Genomic DNA, 21,352 nt, shown 5'->3' on the forward strand with positions numbered 1-21,352 from the left:
TGCAGCAATGGTTGAAGGATAAGAAAGAAATACAATCTCCAAGAAATTTAAATGAAAATGAAGATAAAATAAGGACAGAAATAAAGTTGCTGTACGAAGCAACTATTAACAAACGAGACAAGGAATTTAAAGAAGAACAAAAATTGTTCTGATGAAAGGCACATTTTATTCACATGAGACACCCTTATTTATACACAAAAAAAGTAGTTACACGCATAACACTTGTCAAGACATGGATTCAAGTGTTAAGACATGGATTATAAGTGTTAAAGGAAGTTTAAAAACAGTTTACATGTAATAACTACAAGTAACTGCATGTCTTAATTCAAATAATCAGCAAGGCACACATACACAAACAGCAAGCTATGCAAGCATTATTCTCAACAGAAAAAGCTAAGGCCTAGGCCAGCTAAACTAATGAAACTGTAGAATTCATATTTGAATTTCAGTATTGTTCATCGAAAGACACGCATTGAGTGGTTCACACATGTAAAGCCACCATCTACCATCAGATTGTCTCCACTTATGTATCCAGCTTCATCACTAGCTAAGAAGAGAACAGCATTCGCCACATGGTCAGCAGTCAAGTCCACCCCATTCAAGTTAGCAGATTTGGCAACAAAAGCACGAAAACCGACTAGGGCATCTTCGGTTCTTTCATCCTCAGGCAAGTGACGTAAAGACAAGCCCGTTGGAACTCCATACGGTGAAACGCAATTCACACGTATCCCATATTTTCCTAGCTCAGCTGCAACATTCCTGTTAAGGCCTAAAACAGCATGTTTGGACCCTGTATATGCATGTGGTCCTAGACCCCCAATCACACCAGCAACACTACAGACAGAAACGATGGAACCCTTTTCATGAGGGATCATAATCCTAGCAGCATGCTTCATTCCCAGGAAAACACCCTTCACATTCACATCCATCACCTTCTGGAAATCTGATAAATCATAGTTACGGATATCATGATATGGTGGACCTGATAATCCAGCGTTGTTGACCATAATATCGAGCGTCCCAAACTTTTCGACTGCAAAGTCAACTGCAGAGCGAACTTCTTCTTCTATTGTCACATCACAATGGAAAAAGCAAACATTTGGGGCATCACCAAGGGATTCACAGACTTTCTGGCCAAGATTGTCTTGCACATCGACTATACAGACTTTGGCACCATGCTTGTGAAATAGTCGCACAATGCTCTCACCAATGCCAGATGCTCCACCAGTAACCAACGCCACTTTCCCTACTAATCTGTCAAAGGGAATGAAAACATATGCTTAACTAATTAACCAAGCATATGCATATGCAAGCATAAAACGGATGCAGAATGTATTAATACAAATGGAGTCACCGTTTTATGCTTGAACTCCACTCGATTCAGCAATTAGGCAAACTAGCTACCAATTCAGCAAGAAATCTCAACAAACTGATATATACTTTGAAATTAAAGCGATCAAATCACAACAGGCCAGATCAGATAATCAGATATATGTGGACATCATAAAACAGTTCACCACCTGATTTATTGTCTTTCATATGAACCCAGCTATAATTGAACACCAAAAGCCATGATTGCATGAATGAATTGCCACCACGGAATTCATTACCTAATCATCCTCAAACTTACCCAAAGACCCACAAAAACAAACACCAATCCAAGAGAGACAAAAGGAGAAAACAATTCATAGCAGGAAAACCAAATCACACAATCAGTGAGGCATGCATGTTAAAAGGAACAAAAAAAACATCAATAAGAACTGAATCTGTAAAAGAAGTGCAAAAAAAGAAAAAAAAAAGAAAGTAAAAGGTTTGCCTTTGGCTGGGCAGTGATGAATCACTGGAGTCAAGGGTGCTGCTAGTAGCCATGGCAGGAGCTTCACTGCTTGATGCTTTCTCCCTCACCTTATCTCCCAAGACTTCTAACTATACTATTGAAGCACTGTCTTTCTTCCTCTCTACTTTCCTAGGTTTGCTTTTGAAATTTTGGAACATATGTTTGAGATTAGCAGAAAATAATGAATTTACGTTACTGAGGCTTAACTAGCTAACAAACAAAATGTGGAAAACGAAAACTGAAGTACCATTTTTATTAGTAATTGGTAAGAATGACCCAATGAGAGAATGAGAGAGAGCCCGAACAAACTGGTTTACTTGTGTTAGTGAAGGGGAAAATGACAGGGCGGGCAAGGTGGTCGACATGTTGCCAAAACTCCAAGGAAAACGTTATCAACAACTTTATCTTTTTTGCGGTATTTCACTCATTGCCATGCATGCCAAAGTTTGGAATCATAACTGAGTGGAATCTGCATTGTACCGAAATTAGAAACAACCTTTCCAGCCAATCGAGTAAATGGCAATTATTACTTTAAGGAAGATGGAAACATAGCTTTTGCAAACATATGGTAGCATTGTCCTTACTTTAATGGTGATATTCCTTAAAAAAATTGTACACTTTCTAAAGTGCCATGATAATGTACTTGAAAAGAAAACTTAGCATTTGAAAATGGTAGCATGAGAAAATGACAGATGACCATGGTTATATTCTTGGTGCACTTATAGCAATAGCTTCATTATTTCCTCTTTATCAGCATCCCTCCCATAAACTTCAGATTCATATACTAAAGAAGTTGTGGGCAATCTTATTGATGATTGCCTTCCAACACTGGTTCTTAAGCCTATGACATCTTTTTGTTCTGCTATATATTCTAGCCTATCGATGATCTTTTCCAATTTTGATTCTATCTCTTTCTCAAATAGCCCAAGAGAAGTTGAGATCAACTGCTGTACCTGACTTATGCTGCTTGTTGACTTTGCTTCAACTCTGCATTTGAGTGCTTGAGTAGCTATCTCATCCATCACATCTTCTGTATCATAAACTGCATCTTTAAGCTCATCAACCCACTTCTTCACTGTCAAACCGGTAATTTGCTTCTCCTCAGCATCATTGAGAACTGTATCAACAGAAATCAAAAGTATCTTCAACTTCTTCAATAAGTCATCAGTGAGTTTCTTTCCCCGGATGAAGTCAATAACCTCACGGGAAGCCATCCTATCAAACAACACCTGGAGGAAAGCAGAAAGAAAAGCCCCACCCACAAACCCATCCATCTTGTTTTCTTCTTAGTAGAGAAGGAAAATGAAGTGAAACTTAGCTATGTTTCTTCTGTTGATATTGGTAGATAGCTTTTCTGATTTTGATTAAGGGCATGAACACGTTTTGTATGTCATTCCGGAACCTGTTGACAAAACTTGCTTACATTGCTTTTAATCCTATAAAATATCAAAATAAAATACTTCAGTTCTGTTGAAAAAATTACATAGGTTAAGCTTACACAAATATATTTTATTTGCAGATAGATGTTCAACTTAACAAATTCTTACAAGTGTCAGGTCAATCAATACTAAACTATTCAGAATAGCAGCTGAGTACCCCCAAAAACAATCATGACAGCAGATGAGATAGGAAGAAATCTTAATATTTGGTAAACCAACAAGACAAATTATAACATCATTCACCGTTTTGTTCTTTTCCTTTTCTTTCTCTTTTTTCTCATTTTCTGGCATAAATTAACAGATCAGAGAAAGGGTAACTGAGCAAGGATTTGACAGCTTCTTTACTTCTTTGCAATCAAGAAATCAAATGGGTTGATTCATTTATACATTTTGGCAGTTGGCATCAGTATGTTGACTTGATACACAATTTAAGAAGATAAAAATGGGAAATAGCTTTGCAATACAATCATTTTACACAAGAGAATAAAGAATTTAAAAAAAATTAAGACCAAGTGAGAATCTCAAACTACAATATGAAACTGCAAAGTTGAGATTTGCATCATGAGTCAGTGGTTTTACAAAAAAGGCATAGTTCATTACTGGGGTACATCCTGAGAGCTAGATGGCTGCCAAATTTGTACATAAAATAATAATCACCAAAGGTGCCTTGTTTGAGGATGAAATCATGCAGCAACCATGAACTAAAGATGACAAAAGAACATGGTTGGGGCTTGAATGGAATTCTATGATCAACACTAAGGCCAGACTAGGTCAACAGAGACCCTTAGCTCTTGCGGATCTTCCTTTACAATCTCTGACTCATACTTGTTGGCATCATTTCTCAACCGTTTCTTGGCAGCAAAAGACATCGAAGCACCACAAGAAGCAGGAGGAGGTGGAGAAGAAAAGCAAGAGGAGGAAGGAGGTGGTGTTTCAAAAGCAAAGTTTGGTTCATGGTGGCGAAGAAGTTCAGACAATAAAAGTACAAGAGAAGCCATGGAAAGAGAAAACCAAGATTTATCTTATCAATCAACTGATCTTTTTTCTCTGAAAGAAAACTGGATTGCTGAACCACTATTTATACTGCAAACATGAAAAGAAAACGGTTAGAGACATGAAGTTGCAATAGCTCATTGTTTCTATCGCTAACTGTTTGGGTTGGCTGCATTTATTAGGCTACCAGGAAGAGGAAAAACCAGGGCCAGAGTCATGCAAGCCCCTTGATTTCCTGAGGGTGAAAATGATTCTGCTGGTTTTTGGTGGCTTTAATGGGCCTTTTTCAGGCTCTTGGATTTGCCGCCATTGTATTTTATGGCTTCAAAAGTAAGTCAGCTTCCGCTTTTTATGGTTCTTGCGTAGTTGTCCACTTTCTACCCCACATGTTCCGTCTACAAAACCATGAGTCGCGCCAGTTGGCCTGCTGATGCTTGTAAATATGGCGGTTTGTCGGTAAACTACGTGGACATTTGTGCTACCAATATTTCATTTTTTAATTAAAAAACTTATGCTATTCATAACTTAAAGAGGACAAGTCATTGTTGTCGTTTTCTTCATTCCAATTTTATCAACTTTGATTCAAGTTTTGCAATCTGACTTTTTCTTTTACCAAATATGAATATGCATTGGTGGTCCATAGGAAACTATACCAGGAAGAACTGACTAAAGGGGAGTTGTGAACATGATTTATCAGATAAAAAGTAGGCTGTGGACTTGGGATTGAATCCGTTTGCATTAAAATTAGAATGCATAGTTATGTTCAAAGCATCCTTTTGACTACAAAGATGTTTCAGTCTCCAACTAAGCAAATTGTTGCTTTAATCCTTCACAATGTCACTATTTCAGTAAATAAATTCTGGTATGAAATGTTGATAATTCAAACGACTTTTCTTTGTAAGAAAAAAGAAAGGTCTAAATAGAACAACATGATCATTCTTGGACTAAAATCCTAAGAATATGATAGAAACAAAAGGAACAAAGCTCAATGTTTTCTTTGATCATCCTTTTGGTCAACTCCAATGAAGTTGCGTTTCTTGGTTGTATTCATGTAAGGCCTAATAACCCATTCGATCTGAGCCTCACTCTGGTCCATTGTTCCTAATTTTATCTGCAACACATGCAAAGCAAAAAGAAACAAATATAGTCAGTTGAATTTGCACTTCAATATAGAGCACCTCCAATAATAGCTACGACTAGAAGTTTATTGAAATGGCATGATAGCTACCTGATAAAGCCGCAATTCGAACCTAGGACCAATCTCCTTCAGCTCAACTGATTTAGGACCTCCATGCTTCTCATAAATGTGATGCCTGTATGTTTACATGCTATCAATGAGTGAGAGTGAACTTTTGACAACATTGAAACTTGAGACAAAGCAATCTAAAGGGTGTGTATCTACATCTAAAACACTAATTTATATGTAAGTAGAATGTGATCCAGTTGCATTTAACGACTAAGCTTCACTTAAGCAGTCCATAGTCCAATGAAGTGGATCGTCATTAGTAGATGGCCACTGTAAAAGACCATGATGTCAAAGAACCCACGACTGACAAGTTGACTCCTTCCAACCTTTTAACGAGCAATTGACCATAAGTTCTCAAGTCTTAGCTATGCATGACAAAATTCAGTGGTTCCTTACTTTACATCCAACATTGACATAAAGTATCCCCTTCAATGCCAAAGAATCCATCAAAATCTATAGAAGAGAACCAACCTGAATGAAATATAGTCAGACTGATTAGCAAAAGTCACAATACGTTTTGTATCAGGCTTTGGGACAGGGAACAGATGCTTTAGAATATTTGCTGTCCTCTCACCCAGCTGCCAAAATAAATTAAAAAAGACTGTCAGCAACACAAAAGATAACTCCTGTAAAAGGATTATTATTAAACACTAAAATGGGGAAACATACAACACATACATGAAACTCCTTTAAGGAAATTTCAGTAAACAGTCTTTACCATACCATCTATTAGACAAACAAGGCATTTATGTAAAACCATGAAAAACACAACATAAAAAGTTTCAAGAATGCACATATATAAATTGGACCTAGCTGCATTGTATGCTTCAGAAAAATATACAATTAATAGGCAATAAGAATACCTTGGTTCCAAAATTGTCAAGAATCAAATGTGGATAGGCCTCAGGCATTTTTCCAATGGCTTTCTTGTCCTTAATGTCATGTCTTGTAACCTAAAGGTAAACATCAGATTAAGAAGACAAGCATGGAGAAGGAGGATAAAATAAAGCTCTGTGCAGACTAGAGGACTCATCAAATACTTGCCACATTGAGCAATCCAAAGTATGCTGTGGGACCGAAAGGAAGATGACTTATAATCAAACCATCTGGCACACCACGATGTTCATGAACTAAAATAACATCTGTAAAATCGTGTGCCCTGCAACTTTCAATAATTTCAGATATAACCTGCAAATAAGAAAAAAGGACTCAAAAATCAATTTCTAGTGTTCGCTAGAAAACCAATTTGATGCCAAATGAATCATTTAAGAAATAAGGTTGTGGGCCTTCATTATAATGATCATAACTAGCAGAACCGAGGAAAGAGGCTTAGCAGATGGCATCTTATTAGCCATTTAGGAGAGCTCACATGCATCAGAACAAAAAAACAACTAATAGCAACTTAAGTAAGATTGCATAAGGGTAAACAATGGACCAACCTGGTTACCACGATTCATTCGCTCTGCATTAGGAAAGACAAACTTCAATTCCTGCAAGCAACATGCCATATGAATTAGAATTGGTGATCAAATTGACATGCATAATAATGGGGAAAAAGAATGTTATTTATCACCAAAATGGACAAACCAACCTTAACAAACTGTACAAGAGGAGCACTTGGATCCCGAGACGTCGTCAGCAAAATCTTAGGATCTCGTTCCGTTGCATTTGCATACTCATCATCAATATGACTTTTGGGAACTAAACAAAGCAGCAATTTAAGCAGTCATACATATATTAGCACCAATTCCCAATAATGCAAAACAAATAAAAATGTTTTCTTAGACTCAGAACATAACCAAAAAAACCAAATTTCAACAAAATAAAAAAACAAACATACTGGCAGTGTAGTCATCTTCAAGGTCAATTTCTTGGCGAAGCGTGGCCTCCTCATTTCGAAGCTCAGTTGGAATTGGTTTTCCCTCTACACCCAAACAGAATCAATAACAAAAAAATTGAAAATTGAAATTAAATGATCATAAAAAGGAAGATTTGATAGTACCCTCAAGAGCTTCTCTGATCTTCCGTTTCTTCTCATAAAGCAACCGCTCTTTGCCTTCCAAGCTCTTCCTGTACAAATACTCTCTTCTCAATCTTATGTTTCTTCTCAACATCTTTATCTAATTTAATTTCTAAGATGGTAAAAAGAGCAACCACCACCCAGATTTTGCAGGGGTTTTTCCTTTTCTAGGGTTTAAGGTTTAGGAAGATTGTTGAAGAACAGAAATACACAAAAACGACGACGTCTGGTGCTTGTAGCTGCATTTTGGGCTGAGCCATGTTTATTGGGCTAAATGTGGGCCAAGAGAGATCCAACGTTGATACGAACCCGACGTCGTTTTAAGAGAAAAAAACACATTACAAAACCCTTCTGTTTTTTCTGTTTCCCCTTCCTTCGACACTCGACAGCCGCGAAGCAGCAAAAAAGAGGAGAAGCACAGGAAAAAAGAGATGGGAAAGAAAGCGAAGACATCAAGGAAAGGGAAAAAAGCATGGAGAGCCAACATAAGCACGGAAGACATAGATGATTACTTCGAGAAATCCACGAAGGATGCTCTGTCTGGGGGATCTCTTACTTCTGCACCTACTGAATCTCTCTTCTTCATCGACAAGTCCAAAGGTCTTCTTTTGCACCGCCACTTCTTTGTATCTCTCTTGTTTTTTAATCTGAAATTGGTTTTGTGAAGTGGGGTTTTCGTCTTTTTTAAAATTTTGATATGCTTTTACCAGATCTTTCTGTGAAGAGGAAGATTGAGAAAAAAAGAGAAAAGGTGTTGCGAGTCGATAGTGTGTTGCAGAAGAACCCTTTTGTTCAAGCAGTGCTATCTTCAAAGCAGAAGGATTCTAAGAAGAAAAAGAAGGAGGCTTTGAAAGCTAAAGATGTTGTACTTCAAGATGTTACCAGGGTGAGAAGGTGTTGAAGTGAAGCTAAACTTTGTTAATTTGTTAGTTAAAGGGACTGCTTTTTGTTTTAACTTGATTTTCATTTGTTTTGGTATAGGATAATTCTGCCCCTGATTCTAGCATGGTTCCCATATGGGGAAATGAAGGTATTTTAAGTTTAATGTTTTGATTTTTCTTTTTCATGGGGCTTTTACATTTGGATTACATATGAAATGTGATTTTCTGTATGCTCTTTCAGGTCAACATAGTGGTAAAGCTAGACAGGTGTCCAAAAATTCGATTATTCCTGCTGTAGAAGTTGAGCCTCCAGGGTGTTCATACAATCCCTCATTTGAAAGTCATCAGGTGAATTTTGAAACACATAACTGTATATTGTCTGTTTCATTCTTTACTCTACTCTTTATGAGGTGACATGTTGTACTTTTCTGTAATCTCAAACCAGGATTCTCTGGCTGAAGCTGTTGCAGAAGAAATGCAAAAAGCCTACAAGATTGAGTTGGGACCTCAACCAGTTCCATTAACTGTTGTGGGGGAAGTGATTGATGAAGACAACGTGAGTTTCTATTGTTCTATTCATCTATAATTTATTCTTCTTACTTGCAACGTTTGACACAAATAAATGATGGTTATGAATTCTTATTACATTTAGTTTAAACTTCATTAGTAGAAATATTGACAAAACCATCTTTTTTTATTTTTGGTTAGAAATACTTTATTGAGGCAGATGATGGAAGTGACGAGGAAATGAATGAGGAGAATTTGAGTGAGAATAAGGATCCTGCAACTGAGAAAAGGTTAGTTAACTTTAATATATTGTTGCTTTTCAAAAAAAAAAAAAAACTTTAATATGTTGTCCATTGCCATTATTGAATTGCTTATCTATTTGTTATATTATTTTGCCTTCCGGGGAAAATATTTGGTTTTTGAGGGTTATGTGGGGAACTGGTAAATTTGAATGTCTGTGTGTAGAAAAATTGAACTTGAATCTGTAGGTTCATAATTAAGTTTAGATTTGTTCTTTTGTTTTATAATGAGAACCAAAATGCTATAACCTCAAACCAGCTTTGCTGTATGTGGATGGCCAACTTCTATGGAATGAAACTTCCTTTTTTTTTCTGTTATCATGAACTCTTGATCTATTTGTTAATTCTGCTTCTATCATGCTGCAGGCCTTCCAAAACAAAGAGGGTGACTCGAGTTGAGTTGAATAAGAGAGCTAGAAGGAAAGAACTGCAAAGAAAAGAAGCAGAAGCTAAAAAGGCAGAGGAATTTTCCAAGGACATTGACAGGTATATTAACATTGTTCTCTACTATCTTTTATTTTAGTAACGAGTATATTCTTATTATCTGTTGGTCCTTCTGGATGCAGCTTGCCAGATATATTACAAGAAATAGCCAAAGAGGATGAGGAGAAGCAAAAGAAACATCTTCGAAAGGTCATAGCTAAGCAAGAAAGACTAAAGGCTTGTCCGCCACGCTTGGGAAAATACAAGTATGCAAGTGCTTTAAGAAGATGTTCTCATTGTCATCTATTTTCCAATTGGTTATGGGCATAATTAATAGTATCTGTATAGATTCTTATCTTAATGGCAATGACCAAATTTCACAATTTATGTGTGTATCTAAAAGAAAATTTTTATAATGTCTTCGAAATATATGCCATCTTAATGTTCTGTTTCACTTCTTGCATTGAGTGATCTGACAGATGATGCTATGCTTGCAAACATTTAAAGGAATTAGAAATAGACATCTGATTGATCTGAATTCTTCATAACCTAGATTCCAGCCTGCTCCTCCTCAAGTCCTGTTATCTGAAGAACTTACTGGATCTCTCCGCAAGCTTAAGGTTCATATTTTTCAATATCCTGTTTAATTTTAAAATTTACTTTTAGATAATAGTATAAATTAACTGTCTCCCTGTTATTTTGGATATTGTGTGAAGGGTTGTTCAACACTTGCAAGAGATAGATTTAAAAGCTTAGAAAAGAGAGGCCTGATTCCCCCATCAGCGAAGAGTGGAAGGTCAGTTGAATTTGATGATCTCTAGTTTGTGGTTGACAGAGACATGAAACCAATGTGTCATGGTTTTTATTAGAAGCTCTTTTATACTGTTTCTCAACTGCTCATAAATTTATCATTTGCCTTGGTAGCGTCAACCTTTTGTTTTTGCAAATATCCGGACATGGTGATCATGTTCAACTGCACCATTGACAGTGACTTGTTTTGCCTGTGGACAGGAAATAGAGGTTCTACTTCCAAGGGTCGTGACAGTTCAATTAATTTGGTGAGGGAAATCGGAAGACTTTTCACCTGATGCCCCTAAAGTTTGAGGAAATTGCCATTAAAGGGGACCAAGCCAGACCCGACTGCAATCTCGGAATGCTTTCCTATGTTGCATGATAGTTAAATTCACACATGGTTGTTTTGTGACCAAAGAAAGTGTTATGTGATGTAATAAACCCGGAGGATAATTTGATGATGAATCTAAAGTCAGATTTTTGAAACACTACTGTCGTGTATATGCTGATTTCTGTTAGTTTGAATGAGCTAAATTGTCAGAAAAAGATATTTTTGGATTCTATGCCTCGGGTGAAATCCACCATCTCTGGTGTTTAGCATGGTCTCTGCTTCCCAAGAAAACTCCATGACCCAATTCTTATTCGTTTCGTTTCATTGAATGCCCAAAGAGCTGGCAAAACATTCAAAAACCATCCAATCAGGAGTAAGCGTAATTGCCCGAAAAGGAAAGAGAAGAAGATTAATAAAACCAGGGTGAAATCCATTCTAAAGCCCCCTTTAGCCCATTAACAAAATGCTCCCCTCCCCTGCTCTTTTTCCCCAATAGGACAAGGGAAAAGTTCTAAGCAAAAAACACTGCCTAGTTTTTTAGCAGCAGCGTGTCATCTTTCATTGAAAGCAACGCACTTTCACACTGTGAAACGGCGGAACACCTGATCATTGCTCTCGAACACCGAACATCCCAACAAAAGAAAGTACGCGACTTTCTGTTTGAGGCTTCAGCAGTTGAGTTCGAAAGATGCGCGCCTTAGCAGCTCAGCTCAACACTGTAAACTGCTCGATTTCGTGATCCCTTTTTTGTTCAGTTTCCAAATCCAATTTTCATTTTCACCCTTTTTTTTTTTTTATTTCTTATGCTCTGTAGTTCTTGTTCAAAAGAAAGCCTTGGAATGTGCAGTCTCGAAATTTCTCATCATATAACGGAAAAGGTTACTCTTTTCTCTTCATATCTTTTGAAAAGGTTTTGCTTTCAATGCTTGGTCAATTAAACACTTTAATTCTTCTGGCTACAGATGAGGCCTATCTTGAACAGGAAGCTGAGAGGAAGATAGGATGGTTGCTGAAACTGATTTTTGCTGGCACTGCAAGTTTTGTTGCTTATCAATTCTTTCCCTACATGGGTAACTTCTTTTATTTTTGAAAAAAATCTTAAGTTTTTCAAAGTTGCTGCTTTACTGGGTATGAAGCCTACATCGTATCTCAATTCTGGTTTATGAATGAATCATTCTTTCTGTATTAAGCTTTTGTGGGTTTTTTTGGATATGTAAAATTCGGTTTATGAAGCAATATATGTTATGAAATAAACTGCCTACTGTGATTATTTGTTTGACAAATAGAAAATGCTTATACTTTTGCTTCTACAGGAGATAATTTGATGCACCAATCTGTGTCACTTTTGCATGTTAAGGATCCCTTGTTTAAGAGAATGGGAGCATCTAGATTAGCCCGTTTTGCAATTGATGGTATATTTTTTCCCCTCATTAATTTTGTGACAAGTTTGGCAAATGTATATTGTACTTTTTTTATGTGAGTTATGCCCTTAAAGTTTCATGCATTAAGCCTAAACAACAAAGCAGTTATCAAATGAAAGTTATTCTTTCTCTTATTTGGTATGCTAGCTGATCCCATTTCTTTTCTCAAATGAAACATGTTTGTTAAATTGTGTCTGATGAAACCAATCTAGGATGAGATTTGGAGGGAATACTAGTGGTTTGGAGAGCATGAAGATTCCATGCATAATCAGATGATTGTTTTGCTGAGTTATTGACTTATCATGGCTTTCTGTTAGATGTTACTCTGATATTTTCCTCCTCAAGTCTTATCTTGTTCTATCACATTTAGTTTCTGTTGTTTTGATGGGATTGTAGTTTTTACTGTGTTTTCGCTGTCCTGGTGGTAGTGCACCTATCTGGCTTTAGCTGATATGCTTGCAACTGCCTGTCAAAGTTTGAAACCTTACCACTTTTCTTGCAGATAAAACTTTTAGTAGTCATTAATTTAGAGATTTACATAAGTAATTGTGATGAGAGTTTGCAGTTCCCTGTTTTACTCCTACGTTAAAGTGGAACCTACCTTCAAAATTGCAGTAGTTGGAAGTAATCCTATAATTTTTCTTATTAACTCTAAATTAGAGTAGTTAATGTTAATGGTGCATGACCCTGCAGCAAGGCTGCTAAGTAAAGATGGTTTGCTGACATCATTAATGCTATTAACTCTTTGCTTCCGTATTTTATAATAGATGAAAGAAGGATGAAAATAGTGGAGATTGGTGGGGCTCAAGAGCTCTTAAATATGCTGGGATCTGCTAAAGATGAACGTACACTGAAAGAGGCTCTGAAAGCTCTTAGTGCACTGTCAAAGTCAGGTAAAAGTATATCTGCATTGTTATACTTATGAATACTATACTGGTTCTATTCTAATCGTATTTTCGTTTGAAGCATGTTTGCAAGCATCAAATCTATTTATTAACAGAGCTCAAGTAGAACTGCCTATTTGTTGTGGCTTGTCCTATTAATGACATTAGAAATGCAAGATGCTTGAGGTGATGTCAAGAAGTTTGATGAGGTCATTGGCCGTTTACTATATCCTAAAAGTACAATGTGAATAACACAAAAAGGAGAAAGACAGAAAAAAGCTTGTAATTGAAAAAAATGTATATGATTTGTGTATGCAAAACTTGTTCTCTGACTGATGGTCAATCATTAATAATTTGTCTATGTTGAATTTTACTTTCTGTTGTTGCAGATCAAGCAGTCGGAGCTTTACACCATGCAGGGGCAATCTCAGTTATAAAGTCTACCCGAGACACCTTTGAAGATATCGAAATTGGGATATATAAATCAAACTTACTGAAGAGATTTCAAGATCTGAGATACGATATTTCGTCTTGAGAGAAGTTTTAGCTCTATGAATTTGGGGTTGAAGAACAGTTAGATTGAATTCATAGGAGCAAATGAAAATTTGAGTGTATCCTTTTGCTGATTGTAGAGTTGAAGAATTCACAGTTTGTGCCTTTGGCTTTGCTCCCCATGTGCCAGTTTTTACATTTACTTCACTGTAGACTGTGTAGTGTGGTCTTTTTCTCTTAATCCCAGAATTCAGAGGTTTAACCTAAGGAAATAAAGAAATTTATTCCTGCCTTACAAACTTGGTTCATTACCTTAATTACTTGCCATGTGGTTGATCACCTGTTCTGGTCCTGCATTTGCCTGAGTGCCATTATTCATGTAAATATTGAAGTTGATCACCTGGAGCAAGTGAATAGTTTGTTTTTTCTTCTTTTTCCTGCATGATTGAAGCTGTAACCTTCTTACTTAGAATACAGTTAATTTATCTCCCTTTGTCCAATCAATCAATCACTCATTAGAAATCTCGACTCTGACCAGTTGATATCTTTATTACCAATACTATGTAACTTGAACAACTAGATTATTCTGGTAAGACTAACAATGATATTAAATATGAGATGAGAATTTATTAGGACAGATTCAATTATAAAGAGCTGGTAGTATAGTACGTATAAGGTTTGAGTATCTCTGCTAATATAATTAAACTAACTAGAATTATTGTTTTCTTCTGTCCGTCCTTGGCACTGAGGTTGATTCAAAAAATAGTTTTATGAATTGTCTGACCTTGCCGAGGAGCTCTCTTTCCAGGAAATGTTGCAAGAGCCCTAGTTTTTAATTTAGGATACATATATTAGCCTGTAAAAGGGAATTATCAAAGACTTCAAGCTTGCTGAAATAAAAGTGATCATTGTCATCTGATATTGTACAAAAATCAAGCGTTCAATTCCTGTTTTCCAGGAGGCATTAATGACAGCTTCGCAAATGGCATGTGGGGTTCCTATGATCAGTTTTGCAGGGGATGGATTCCGTGTGCCTAACTCTGTGGAGTTCATTCTCGAGAAGAAGCAACATGGTTTCTCTGATGTACACTATGAAGTGTCAGATGTCAATAAAATAATTTTCCTCCAAGCAGACAGCTCCTACATGACCCTTTACAGGAAAATTGTCATGCGTAACTCCGCTGGCTTTCCCATCCTCACAATTCGTGAAAAGGTATAAGTCCTCTCTTCCTCTACCTGATATTAAAGAATGACTCTACTCTATAACTCTCTTTAGTCTCTTGTGCTGCTGTGTATATGTGTGTCTTTTCACTTCTGCATTAATGAATGATTGATCAGACTGTTAAAGAACACATGAAACCTGTGAACATCAATATTTAGGTGAAACTACTTTGATTTCTGATTTCTCTCTTATCCATGCTGAAACTTGACAAGGCGATCACTGGTCAAAAATGGTTAGTTCTTGGAGGTGAAAGTTCAGAGAAAAGTCAACCTCTTTGCACCGTGCAGCGATCACGCTTTGCCCCAATGAAAACAAGGCTTGATGTGTTCTTAGCAGGCAAAATCGATGAAGATATCAGTGAGTTCCAGGTTGTTGGTTCTAATCACCCATCCCAGTCTTATAGAGTCTATAAAGGAGATACCATTATTGCAGAGGTAACAGGCCTTATTTTCCTTCTGCTCCTGTTCTATGAATTAAACAGAAACTTAAGGAAGATTTAAAATCCGAATACCAAATTCAGTTACTGGTAATAGTATGTTTATACAGGTTATTTTCTTGCACTTCTATCTGTGCAGGTGAATCACAACTCAACAAGGAGAAGCTTCTGTCAGGGTAGAAAAGAGAACTTCGGGGTCAAAGTTCGTTCAGGAGTGGATTATGCATTCATTCTAGCATTGATCATTACCGTTTTGGAGTGTGAGTGACTTGATGTTATCATTTCTTTAAGCAGTTTCTGCTATCCTTGAAGCAGTATCAGATTTGTTACCATTACCTAAAATTAAGTACTTTTGATTGGATCAGTCTTGGGTTTGAATTCTGCTGAGTTCGGATCATTTTGAACTCAGGTTTCTCCAAATTCAGGTCTTTGAGTTCTTGATCAATTCGGGGCTGGTTGGTTTTGAATTCGGATTCTTTTGGCAGGTTTTTGTGCTCGGGTTCATTTTGCCACCTCTAAGCAAGAGCGTAAATCCATAAAACATAATGTTCAGCATGAGCTTAAATAGATAAAAACATAATGCTCACTTTGTTCTTTTACTCAATTGTAAAGTGTATATATCTCATGCTCAAAGAGTTTTGAGCTAACCCCAAAAATCATATCTTATCACAAAAAATAAAGCATAGATAAATCCATATAACATAGAGCAGTCCTCCACTATACATGAACTACAGACATGTGAAGCAACAGCAGCAAGAGGTTTGCTTGCAGGGACCCAATAGTTGATCAAAAGCTATCTGCAAAAGAGATGCATTAGATGATTAGGAAGTTCATCAACAGCTGCATTAGATGATAGGGGAAAAAAATGCTATCAGACTTAAATATGCCTCAGGGAATGGAACAATGCCTGAGAAAAAGAAAGAACTGGATTTGTTTATCAACATGTGAGATGTTTATTGCTGACAAAATGAGGGAGAAAAAACAATTGCTGGTTTGAGGGGGACTTGATTTGAAGCTGCTATATTCTAATCAATGAAACAAAAGCGAAAAGAAAGGGTTATACTAGAATACAAGCACCTCTACAAAGGATCAGGAAGTAAGTCATTGCCTGTTTCAGGTGAAAAAGCTGTATATGTTGGTGGAAATGGCTATAATACTTGTTGCAGCAGCCAAAATGATCATTACTGCAGACATAATCCTATCTCTTGATGTCGATATGCCATGAACATCCCTGTAATTGAAAAGGAAAAAGAGACAGACTTTTTAGCTGGAATGTCTTTAAGCTATATAGACAAGATGCTTCCAAGTTATTTCCAATAGAGAGGATACCTAAGAGCAATAGCACCGGGGAAGATGAAGGCAAGGCTGACTGCAGAGGTTGATCCCATGAACTGAAAGAAGTACCATATGTTAGGGATGGTTATTGCTGCCAAGTAACAGATGGCTAGCAGGATAAGAGTGAGGGACATGTATCTTGTGTTATCTTTTGCCAGAATAGGCCTATTTGGGAAAAGGAATTCATCAATGTTTGCCCTTAATGAGAAGTTTAAGAGAGGAAACACCAATATGAGGTGAAGGGCATAGCTTAAGCGAACTATGTCATTGAGCGCAGAACCAAGTGCTGGACCAGAATTTTGGTCAAAATTAACAAGTATATCAGGCATTATGGAATCGCCAAAAAGAAGGTATCCAAAGATCCCAACTGTGAAGTAGATCGCACCACATAGTATAAGTGAGATTCGGACTGCAGACATCATATCAGAAGGTTTGTCCATCTCAAAACCTATTGGATGAACTGCATTCATTCATGAAACACAATTATGAGAATGTTTGGGACAAGAGCTACGTACTTTAGATAATATGTCATGAATGAACATCATGGAACCATGCACTTATAGGAATGCCACAGCGCCCTTACCATTGAAATGAAATGTGAAAGCTGTTACAATGACTGGGACAGCAGTAAAGAGATCAAAAAAGGAGGTTTTGTTGTCCAAGTGGGGCAGCAGTCTTGGGCTTTCTGTTTTCCCTTGGAAGAGTGCTGAAATTGCCATCACCGAACTGATGGCAACAAACAGCACAGCTAGAAAAACCGCTATTGCTGAGCTGAACCTTAATGATTCTGCACATTCAGGCCAATTTGACAGAGAAGATTCTTCAGATCATGCTTGATATCATAACATAAACAGTTACTTGGTTCTCTATATATTATTAAAAATCATATTCCTATGGATTATCAAAGTTAAAGGAAACCTTGTACTTGATCATTACCGGAACTGATTAGCAAGAAAAACAATAACACAAATAAGTTTCAGGTTTTATCTTTTTATGCTTTATTTTGCTGTTGAGAAAAATATAGAAACAAGGAATGTCTTTGGAGAAAAACTGACCTACACGCCTAAACAAAACCAACGGAAGCATGATGACAACAACAATGAAGAGGAGTGCAAAAGCTCGGGTATTCCACCAGTGAATGCCAAACCATTCTTGTAAAACGCCCAAGTGCACTGATCCTTCAGGTTGATTTCCTGAAAGAACATCCCCTGAAAAGACAGTTCTAAAAGATCAGAACATCTATAATGACAGCCAAGATATCACAGAAAGGATGAAGTCTCCATCTGAAGCTTTGACCAATCACAATCTAAATTCAGGAAATTCCAGATTTGTAGTTGAATGCCCTTTTCAGTCAAGGTAAAATCTAGCTATCATATTTAAGTTTCAACAACCCATATCAGGAATTTGGTCTGCCAGTTAAGGTAAAGAAGGAATTGAAAAATATTTTGGCGACTTGAACCATCAAATAGTTTTAGACACTTATCCATAATCTGCAGAGCTAACTTGGACCATTCAAATAGCTTATGACACTTAATCCAGAATCTCTAGAGCTTACTAGCTGCAAAATCTGATGGCGGTGCGATGATGCAAAAGAATTCTACAGGTGAAAACAATCCATTCTCAGAATTCACAGCTATTCCTCAATAAAATTAGCTTAAGCTCACACATGCTTCGACACCATGAACCATCCATTTTCTGCCTACAAAAACATAATTTATTGATGAAGTTCTCTCAAACTGAACTTACCTATAATAATCAAATAAATGATCAAGCAACCAAGATTATTCATCAGAACACATATTTGCACCAGGACTGATCCCACCCGCCCAAACGACTCCTTCATGACACCAGCATAAGTGGTTGATTTCCCAGCATGTGTGTATCTCATCAGGAATTCAACCGAGACATCTGCAAGCCAAGCTATAACCACTATCATAAAAAAAGCTGGGACTACACCTAGTACCTTGAGAGTTGCCGGAATTGACATAATTCCAGCACCAATAATGCTAGTGGACACATTGAACACAGCACCGGATACCGATGTATGCTTTGCTGTTGATCTGTTCTCCTGAAGCAGTGGTGAATTTACTCCGGTGGTGGCTGAAGACATATCCGATGATGGGTTTTCCCGGCTAGAGGAATTATTAGAGTTTGTTGTCTTGCTATGCATAATTACACATTTAATGGGAGAAGAGCTTAGATGGTAGGGTAGTGTGATGACCAAACTGTCATGAGAAGAAAGGACATGACATCTGATAAAGGATAACGCAATGAAGGGTAAGATGGAATTAGATTTACGATCAGTGAGAATCATAGATGACTAGAGGACAGGTTGGCTGTGGGTTTTGTTGCCTTGTCCTATTCCATGAATATGTAGCGAACCGAATTTCAAGCTAGCTCGAGATAGAAATTTCTTCTGACTATAGTGGGAAAGAGGTCTTTCTGTTTCGCATGGGACAATAACTAGTAAAGTACATAGAGGTTATACAATGAGTTTTGCCCCTGCACGAGTAAAACGAGAGAATTTTTTATATTTTCTTCAGCAATGATCCCATCTAATAATTTATTCCATTCTGATAGTCATCATTTTCATGGTAGTGGTTAACGTCACTTTCTCCTTTTTGTTTTCAATGAAAAGAATTCGAAGCCACCTTGGTCCTACAGCTGCAGTTATGTATGAACTAAAATTGGTTCAGCAAAGTGTTATGATATGAATATGGAATTAGATGAGTATCAATGATCTAAGACAAATTATACATGTATTAATTTTGTATACCCTTTTTGGCTAGGTGAACCTGCATTTTTTTTCAACTTGGAAGGAGATAATATTGTTTATTCAATGAAATCAATAATTCAGAGCAACAAGAGTTTGCCTAATAAGTATAAAGATACACAAGGATGGCAGCAAACCGAAAAACAAAGACTTTGGCTGGAAAAAGATGTGTAGGCATCATGATCTGATCAAAGAGGTTGATGATTTTGTTTACAGGTTCCAAATCAAAGCAGGAAAAGATTACGGTATTTGCTGGCCAAGTACTATATATATGCAGAAAGATAATCAACTTCTCTGACCTTTACATGCCTTTGAATTTGGAACAGTACATAAGCTGATGATTAAACCAACATCTAGGTGAATTGTCTGATCGGCCACTGACATAGCCATAACCTTATCTTTTCTTGTCCATAATGTATTCATGGCTATCCTTACATATTTTGTTTAATTTGTCATCATCAATCTTCCCATAAGTAATATGTTGTATGTTACTTCAAAGACTAGATCATTCTGCTATACTGTTAATTACTTTGACAACTATCATGCAAACACCCTTAAGCACATGCTTAGTTATTAATTAATCAGATACTGAACGTAAGACTTGACCATTAGTGCAAATATAAACATAGTTAATTGTATTCCATCCTGACCATGGCACTAATCTAGATTCAAACAATGTTTATACTTGACAAGGTAAAAGTAACTTGTCTGACCATGCAACCGTGTTTCTTTGATGCTTGTTGATTCCAGGAGCTTGTCCTTCCAGGAAATGTTGCAAGACTCCTAACTGTGCTTATATATAAGGCACACACCAAACTGCAAACAATAAAGACATCAAGATTTCTGACATAAAACAAACTACCATACTTAATCAGAATTCAAATTATATTGTGAACTTTTATGTTGTGCCTTATCCAGTGAAGTTAGTGTAATGACCCAAGTCCAATCACTGACCCAACAGTTTCTTGAGCCTAAACCACATAGCCTGCAAAAGTATAAACTCAAATTGCTAGTAGTGGTGGATTTGAACTGTTATATAGGTCTTAACAATCACATTCACATTAGATGTAGCATGTTGGATATCACAGTTAGTTGCCAAGAAGAAGCATCATGGCCTTTTTGATGTGCACCACGAAGTGTTAGATGTCAATGGAAATTTGTTCCTCCAAGTTGATGGCTCCTACAAGGCACTCCATAGGAAACGGATCATGCGTGATCCTGCTGGTTTTCCTATCCTCACAATGCGAGAAAAGGTACAAGTTTTCTCTTCCTCCCTGAAGAATAAACCGAAGCGACAAGAGCCCTAATCTAGTTCTATATACAGGTAAATCTTGACCTGGTGTAAGGGCGTAACTTTTATTTCTTTTCTTATTCTTATGATGTTTTATAAGGCAATCATCCGTCAACAATGAACTGTTCATAGAGGTGAAAGTTCAGACAAAAGTCAGCTTCTCTTAAATGTGCGGCGATCACACTCTATCCATATGAAAACAAGGCTTGATGTGTTCTTGCCAAGTAACATCAATGAAGATATCAGCAATTTCCTGGTTGTTGATTCTTACCCCTCTCAGTCCTCCAGAGTTTACAAAGGGGATACTGTTATTACTGAGGTAACTTGTTTAACAGTTCCATCCTGTTTTTCATTTTCTTTCCAAAAAATCCCAACAGTAAAATTAATCCAGGGTATTAATATGTTTGCGCAGGTGAATTACAACTTATCATGGAAAAGCTTCTGCCAGGGTACAAAAGAGGATTTCAGGATTAAGGTTTGTCCTGGTGTGGATTATGCCTTCATTGTTGCATTGGTTATGATCCTTGTGGAGAGTAACATGATGTTACGTGCTATCTGAAGTTTCTTCTTTCTTTTCTACCAAAATTCCTGGTTGTTTTTTTACTTTGTCCAATATGTTGTGCTTGTTAATGCAGACCTTATTATATATAATTGCATTGTATTTTAAGTTAATCTCTTAATTTAAGATATTATCGTATATTTATGGAAACATCTTCCCTCCCTTTAATCC

General features: G+C 36.9%; 7 protein-coding genes across 12 annotated transcripts; 3 read left to right on the forward strand and 4 right to left on the reverse strand.

Annotated features, from left to right (window-relative positions):
• Positions 1 to 143: 143 nt before the first annotated feature.
• Positions 144 to 2,020, reverse strand: ABA2 (NAD(P)-binding Rossmann-fold superfamily protein). The gene is made up of 2 exons (XM_007008749.3): positions 1,817 to 2,020; positions 144 to 1,254 (listed from the first exon to the last, which is right to left on the reverse strand). Exons 1-2 carry the CDS (start codon positions 1,867 to 1,869, stop codon positions 456 to 458), a joined length of 852 nt encoding a protein of 283 aa, XP_007008811.1. The 5' UTR covers positions 1,870 to 2,020; the 3' UTR covers positions 144 to 455.
• On the reverse strand, positions 1,963 to 4,564 carry LOC18585759 (putative disease resistance RPP13-like protein 1). Its single transcript, XM_018129564.2, has 2 exons — positions 2,791 to 4,564; positions 1,963 to 2,306 (listed from the first exon to the last, which is right to left on the reverse strand). Exons 1-2 carry the CDS (start codon positions 3,109 to 3,111, stop codon positions 2,262 to 2,264), a joined length of 366 nt encoding a protein of 121 aa, XP_017985053.1. The 5' UTR covers positions 3,112 to 4,564; the 3' UTR covers positions 1,963 to 2,261.
• A 533-nt stretch (positions 4,565 to 5,097) lies between these two features.
• IMP4 (Ribosomal RNA processing Brix domain protein) lies at positions 5,098 to 7,714 on the reverse strand. Its single transcript, XM_007008752.3, has 9 exons — positions 7,518 to 7,714; positions 7,356 to 7,439; positions 7,107 to 7,216; positions 6,955 to 7,005; positions 6,560 to 6,703; positions 6,379 to 6,468; positions 5,987 to 6,093; positions 5,498 to 5,582; positions 5,098 to 5,380 (listed from the first exon to the last, which is right to left on the reverse strand). The coding sequence occupies exons 1-9, from the start codon at positions 7,627 to 7,629 to the stop codon at positions 5,255 to 5,257; spliced, it is 909 nt and encodes a 302-aa protein (XP_007008814.3). The 5' UTR covers positions 7,630 to 7,714; the 3' UTR covers positions 5,098 to 5,254.
• Positions 7,715 to 7,902: 188 nt separating this feature from the next.
• On the forward strand, positions 7,903 to 10,925 carry LOC18585762 (Nop53 protein). The gene is made up of 11 exons (XM_007008754.3): positions 7,903 to 8,135; positions 8,246 to 8,421; positions 8,517 to 8,565; positions 8,658 to 8,764; positions 8,862 to 8,972; positions 9,125 to 9,213; positions 9,589 to 9,708; positions 9,789 to 9,911; positions 10,199 to 10,265; positions 10,362 to 10,441; positions 10,657 to 10,925. The coding sequence occupies exons 1-11, from the start codon at positions 7,967 to 7,969 to the stop codon at positions 10,661 to 10,663; spliced, it is 1,098 nt and encodes a 365-aa protein (XP_007008816.2). The 5' UTR covers positions 7,903 to 7,966; the 3' UTR covers positions 10,664 to 10,925.
• A 258-nt stretch (positions 10,926 to 11,183) lies between these two features.
• LOC18585763 (ARM repeat superfamily protein) lies at positions 11,184 to 13,864 on the forward strand. Its single transcript, XM_007008755.3, has 6 exons — positions 11,184 to 11,486; positions 11,583 to 11,646; positions 11,731 to 11,838; positions 12,082 to 12,180; positions 12,957 to 13,082; positions 13,463 to 13,864. Exons 1-6 carry the CDS (start codon positions 11,457 to 11,459, stop codon positions 13,606 to 13,608), a joined length of 573 nt encoding a protein of 190 aa, XP_007008817.2. The 5' UTR covers positions 11,184 to 11,456; the 3' UTR covers positions 13,609 to 13,864.
• Positions 13,865 to 14,013: 149 nt separating this feature from the next.
• Positions 14,014 to 21,321, forward strand: LOC18585764 (protein LURP-one-related 14-like). 5 transcript variants are annotated; one of them, XM_088802785.1, is made up of 6 exons: positions 14,014 to 14,778; positions 15,000 to 15,221; positions 15,363 to 15,483; positions 20,397 to 20,584; positions 20,723 to 20,941; positions 21,035 to 21,321. In XM_088802785.1, exons 1-5 carry the CDS (start codon positions 14,533 to 14,535, stop codon positions 20,741 to 20,743), a joined length of 798 nt encoding a protein of 265 aa, XP_088658911.1. In that variant the 5' UTR covers positions 14,014 to 14,532; the 3' UTR covers positions 20,744 to 20,941; positions 21,035 to 21,321. The 5 variants fall into 5 exon arrangements, with proteins under 5 accessions (XP_088658911.1, XP_088658912.1, XP_017984755.1 ...); XM_088802786.1 differs by having other exon boundaries at positions 15,000 to 15,155; positions 20,397 to 20,941; XM_018129266.2 differs by lacking the exons at positions 20,397 to 20,584; positions 20,723 to 20,941; positions 21,035 to 21,321 and adding an exon at positions 15,633 to 15,804.
• On the reverse strand, positions 15,760 to 18,952 carry LOC18585765 (amino acid transporter AVT6C-like). 2 transcript variants are annotated; one of them, XM_007008759.3, is made up of 6 exons: positions 18,305 to 18,952; positions 17,614 to 17,766; positions 17,142 to 17,345; positions 16,553 to 17,018; positions 16,301 to 16,454; positions 15,760 to 16,020 (listed from the first exon to the last, which is right to left on the reverse strand). In XM_007008759.3, exons 1-5 carry the CDS (start codon positions 18,870 to 18,872, stop codon positions 16,337 to 16,339), a joined length of 1,509 nt encoding a protein of 502 aa, XP_007008821.3. In that variant the 5' UTR covers positions 18,873 to 18,952; the 3' UTR covers positions 15,760 to 16,020; positions 16,301 to 16,336. The 2 variants fall into 2 exon arrangements, with proteins under 2 accessions (XP_007008821.3, XP_007008822.3); XM_007008760.3 differs by having other exon boundaries at positions 16,332 to 16,454; positions 18,305 to 18,950.
• Positions 21,322 to 21,352: the final 31 nt, after the last annotated feature.

The sequence above is a fragment of the Theobroma cacao genome, chromosome 10, assembly GCF_053813885.1.
Source record: "Theobroma cacao isolate CCN51 chromosome 10, ASM5381388v1, whole genome shotgun sequence".
NCBI lineage: Eukaryota > Viridiplantae > Streptophyta > Magnoliopsida > Malvales > Malvaceae > Theobroma > Theobroma cacao.

What these genes read in the sequence shown, in the direction of transcription:
- LOC18585763 (XM_007008755.3), top strand. Translation starts at nt 11,457, where the DNA reads ATGCGCGCCTTAGCAGCTCAGCTCAACACT. An exon ending in AGCCCGTTTTGCAATTGATG is followed by an intron (nt 12,181 to 12,956) that starts GTATATTTTTTC and finishes ATTTTATAATAG; the next exon opens with ATGAAAGAAGGATGAAAATA. An exon ending in TAGTGCACTGTCAAAGTCAG is followed by an intron (nt 13,083 to 13,462) that starts GTAAAAGTATAT and finishes CTGTTGTTGCAG; the next exon opens with ATCAAGCAGTCGGAGCTTTA.
- ABA2 (XM_007008749.3), bottom strand. Translation starts at nt 1,869, where the DNA reads ATGGCTACTAGCAGCACCCTTGACTCCAGTGATTCATCACTGCCCAGC. An exon ending in TCATCACTGCCCAGCCAAAG is followed by an intron (nt 1,255 to 1,816) that starts GCAAACCTTTTA and finishes TCCCTTTGACAG; the next exon opens with ATTAGTAGGGAAAGTGGCGT.
- LOC18585765 (XM_007008759.3), bottom strand. Translation starts at nt 18,872, where the DNA reads ATGATTCTCACTGATCGTAAATCTAATTCCATCTTACCCTTCATTGCG. An exon ending in CATTTATTTGATTATTATAG is followed by an intron (nt 17,767 to 18,304) that starts GTAAGTTCAGTT and finishes CTGTCTTTTCAG; the next exon opens with GGGATGTTCTTTCAGGAAAT. An exon ending in GGTTTTGTTTAGGCGTGTAG is followed by an intron (nt 17,346 to 17,613) that starts GTCAGTTTTTCT and finishes CTGAATGTGCAG; the next exon opens with AATCATTAAGGTTCAGCTCA.
- LOC18585759 (XM_018129564.2), bottom strand. Translation starts at nt 3,111, where the DNA reads ATGGATGGGTTTGTGGGTGGGGCTTTTCTTTCTGCTTTCCTCCAGGTG. An exon ending in CAACAAGCAGCATAAGTCAG is followed by an intron (nt 2,307 to 2,790) that starts GTACAGCAGTTG and finishes GGTACAATGCAG; the next exon opens with ATTCCACTCAGTTATGATTC.
- LOC18585762 (XM_007008754.3), top strand. Translation starts at nt 7,967, where the DNA reads ATGGGAAAGAAAGCGAAGACATCAAGGAAAGGGAAAAAAGCATGGAGA. An exon ending in TACTTCAAGATGTTACCAGG is followed by an intron (nt 8,422 to 8,516) that starts GTGAGAAGGTGT and finishes GTTTTGGTATAG; the next exon opens with GATAATTCTGCCCCTGATTC. An exon ending in TCCCATATGGGGAAATGAAG is followed by an intron (nt 8,566 to 8,657) that starts GTATTTTAAGTT and finishes ATGCTCTTTCAG; the next exon opens with GTCAACATAGTGGTAAAGCT.
- IMP4 (XM_007008752.3), bottom strand. Translation starts at nt 7,629, where the DNA reads ATGTTGAGAAGAAACATAAGATTGAGAAGAGAGTATTTGTACAGGAAG. An exon ending in GATCAGAGAAGCTCTTGAGG is followed by an intron (nt 7,440 to 7,517) that starts GTACTATCAAAT and finishes GTTTGGGTGTAG; the next exon opens with AGGGAAAACCAATTCCAACT. An exon ending in TGAAGATGACTACACTGCCA is followed by an intron (nt 7,217 to 7,355) that starts GTATGTTTGTTT and finishes TGCTTTGTTTAG; the next exon opens with TTCCCAAAAGTCATATTGAT.
- LOC18585764 (XM_088802785.1), top strand. Translation starts at nt 14,533, where the DNA reads ATGACAGCTTCGCAAATGGCATGTGGGGTTCCTATGATCAGTTTTGCA. An exon ending in TCCTCACAATTCGTGAAAAG is followed by an intron (nt 14,779 to 14,999) that starts GTATAAGTCCTC and finishes AAACTTGACAAG; the next exon opens with GCGATCACTGGTCAAAAATG. An exon ending in TCCTCACAATGCGAGAAAAG is followed by an intron (nt 20,585 to 20,722) that starts GTACAAGTTTTC and finishes ATGTTTTATAAG; the next exon opens with GCAATCATCCGTCAACAATG.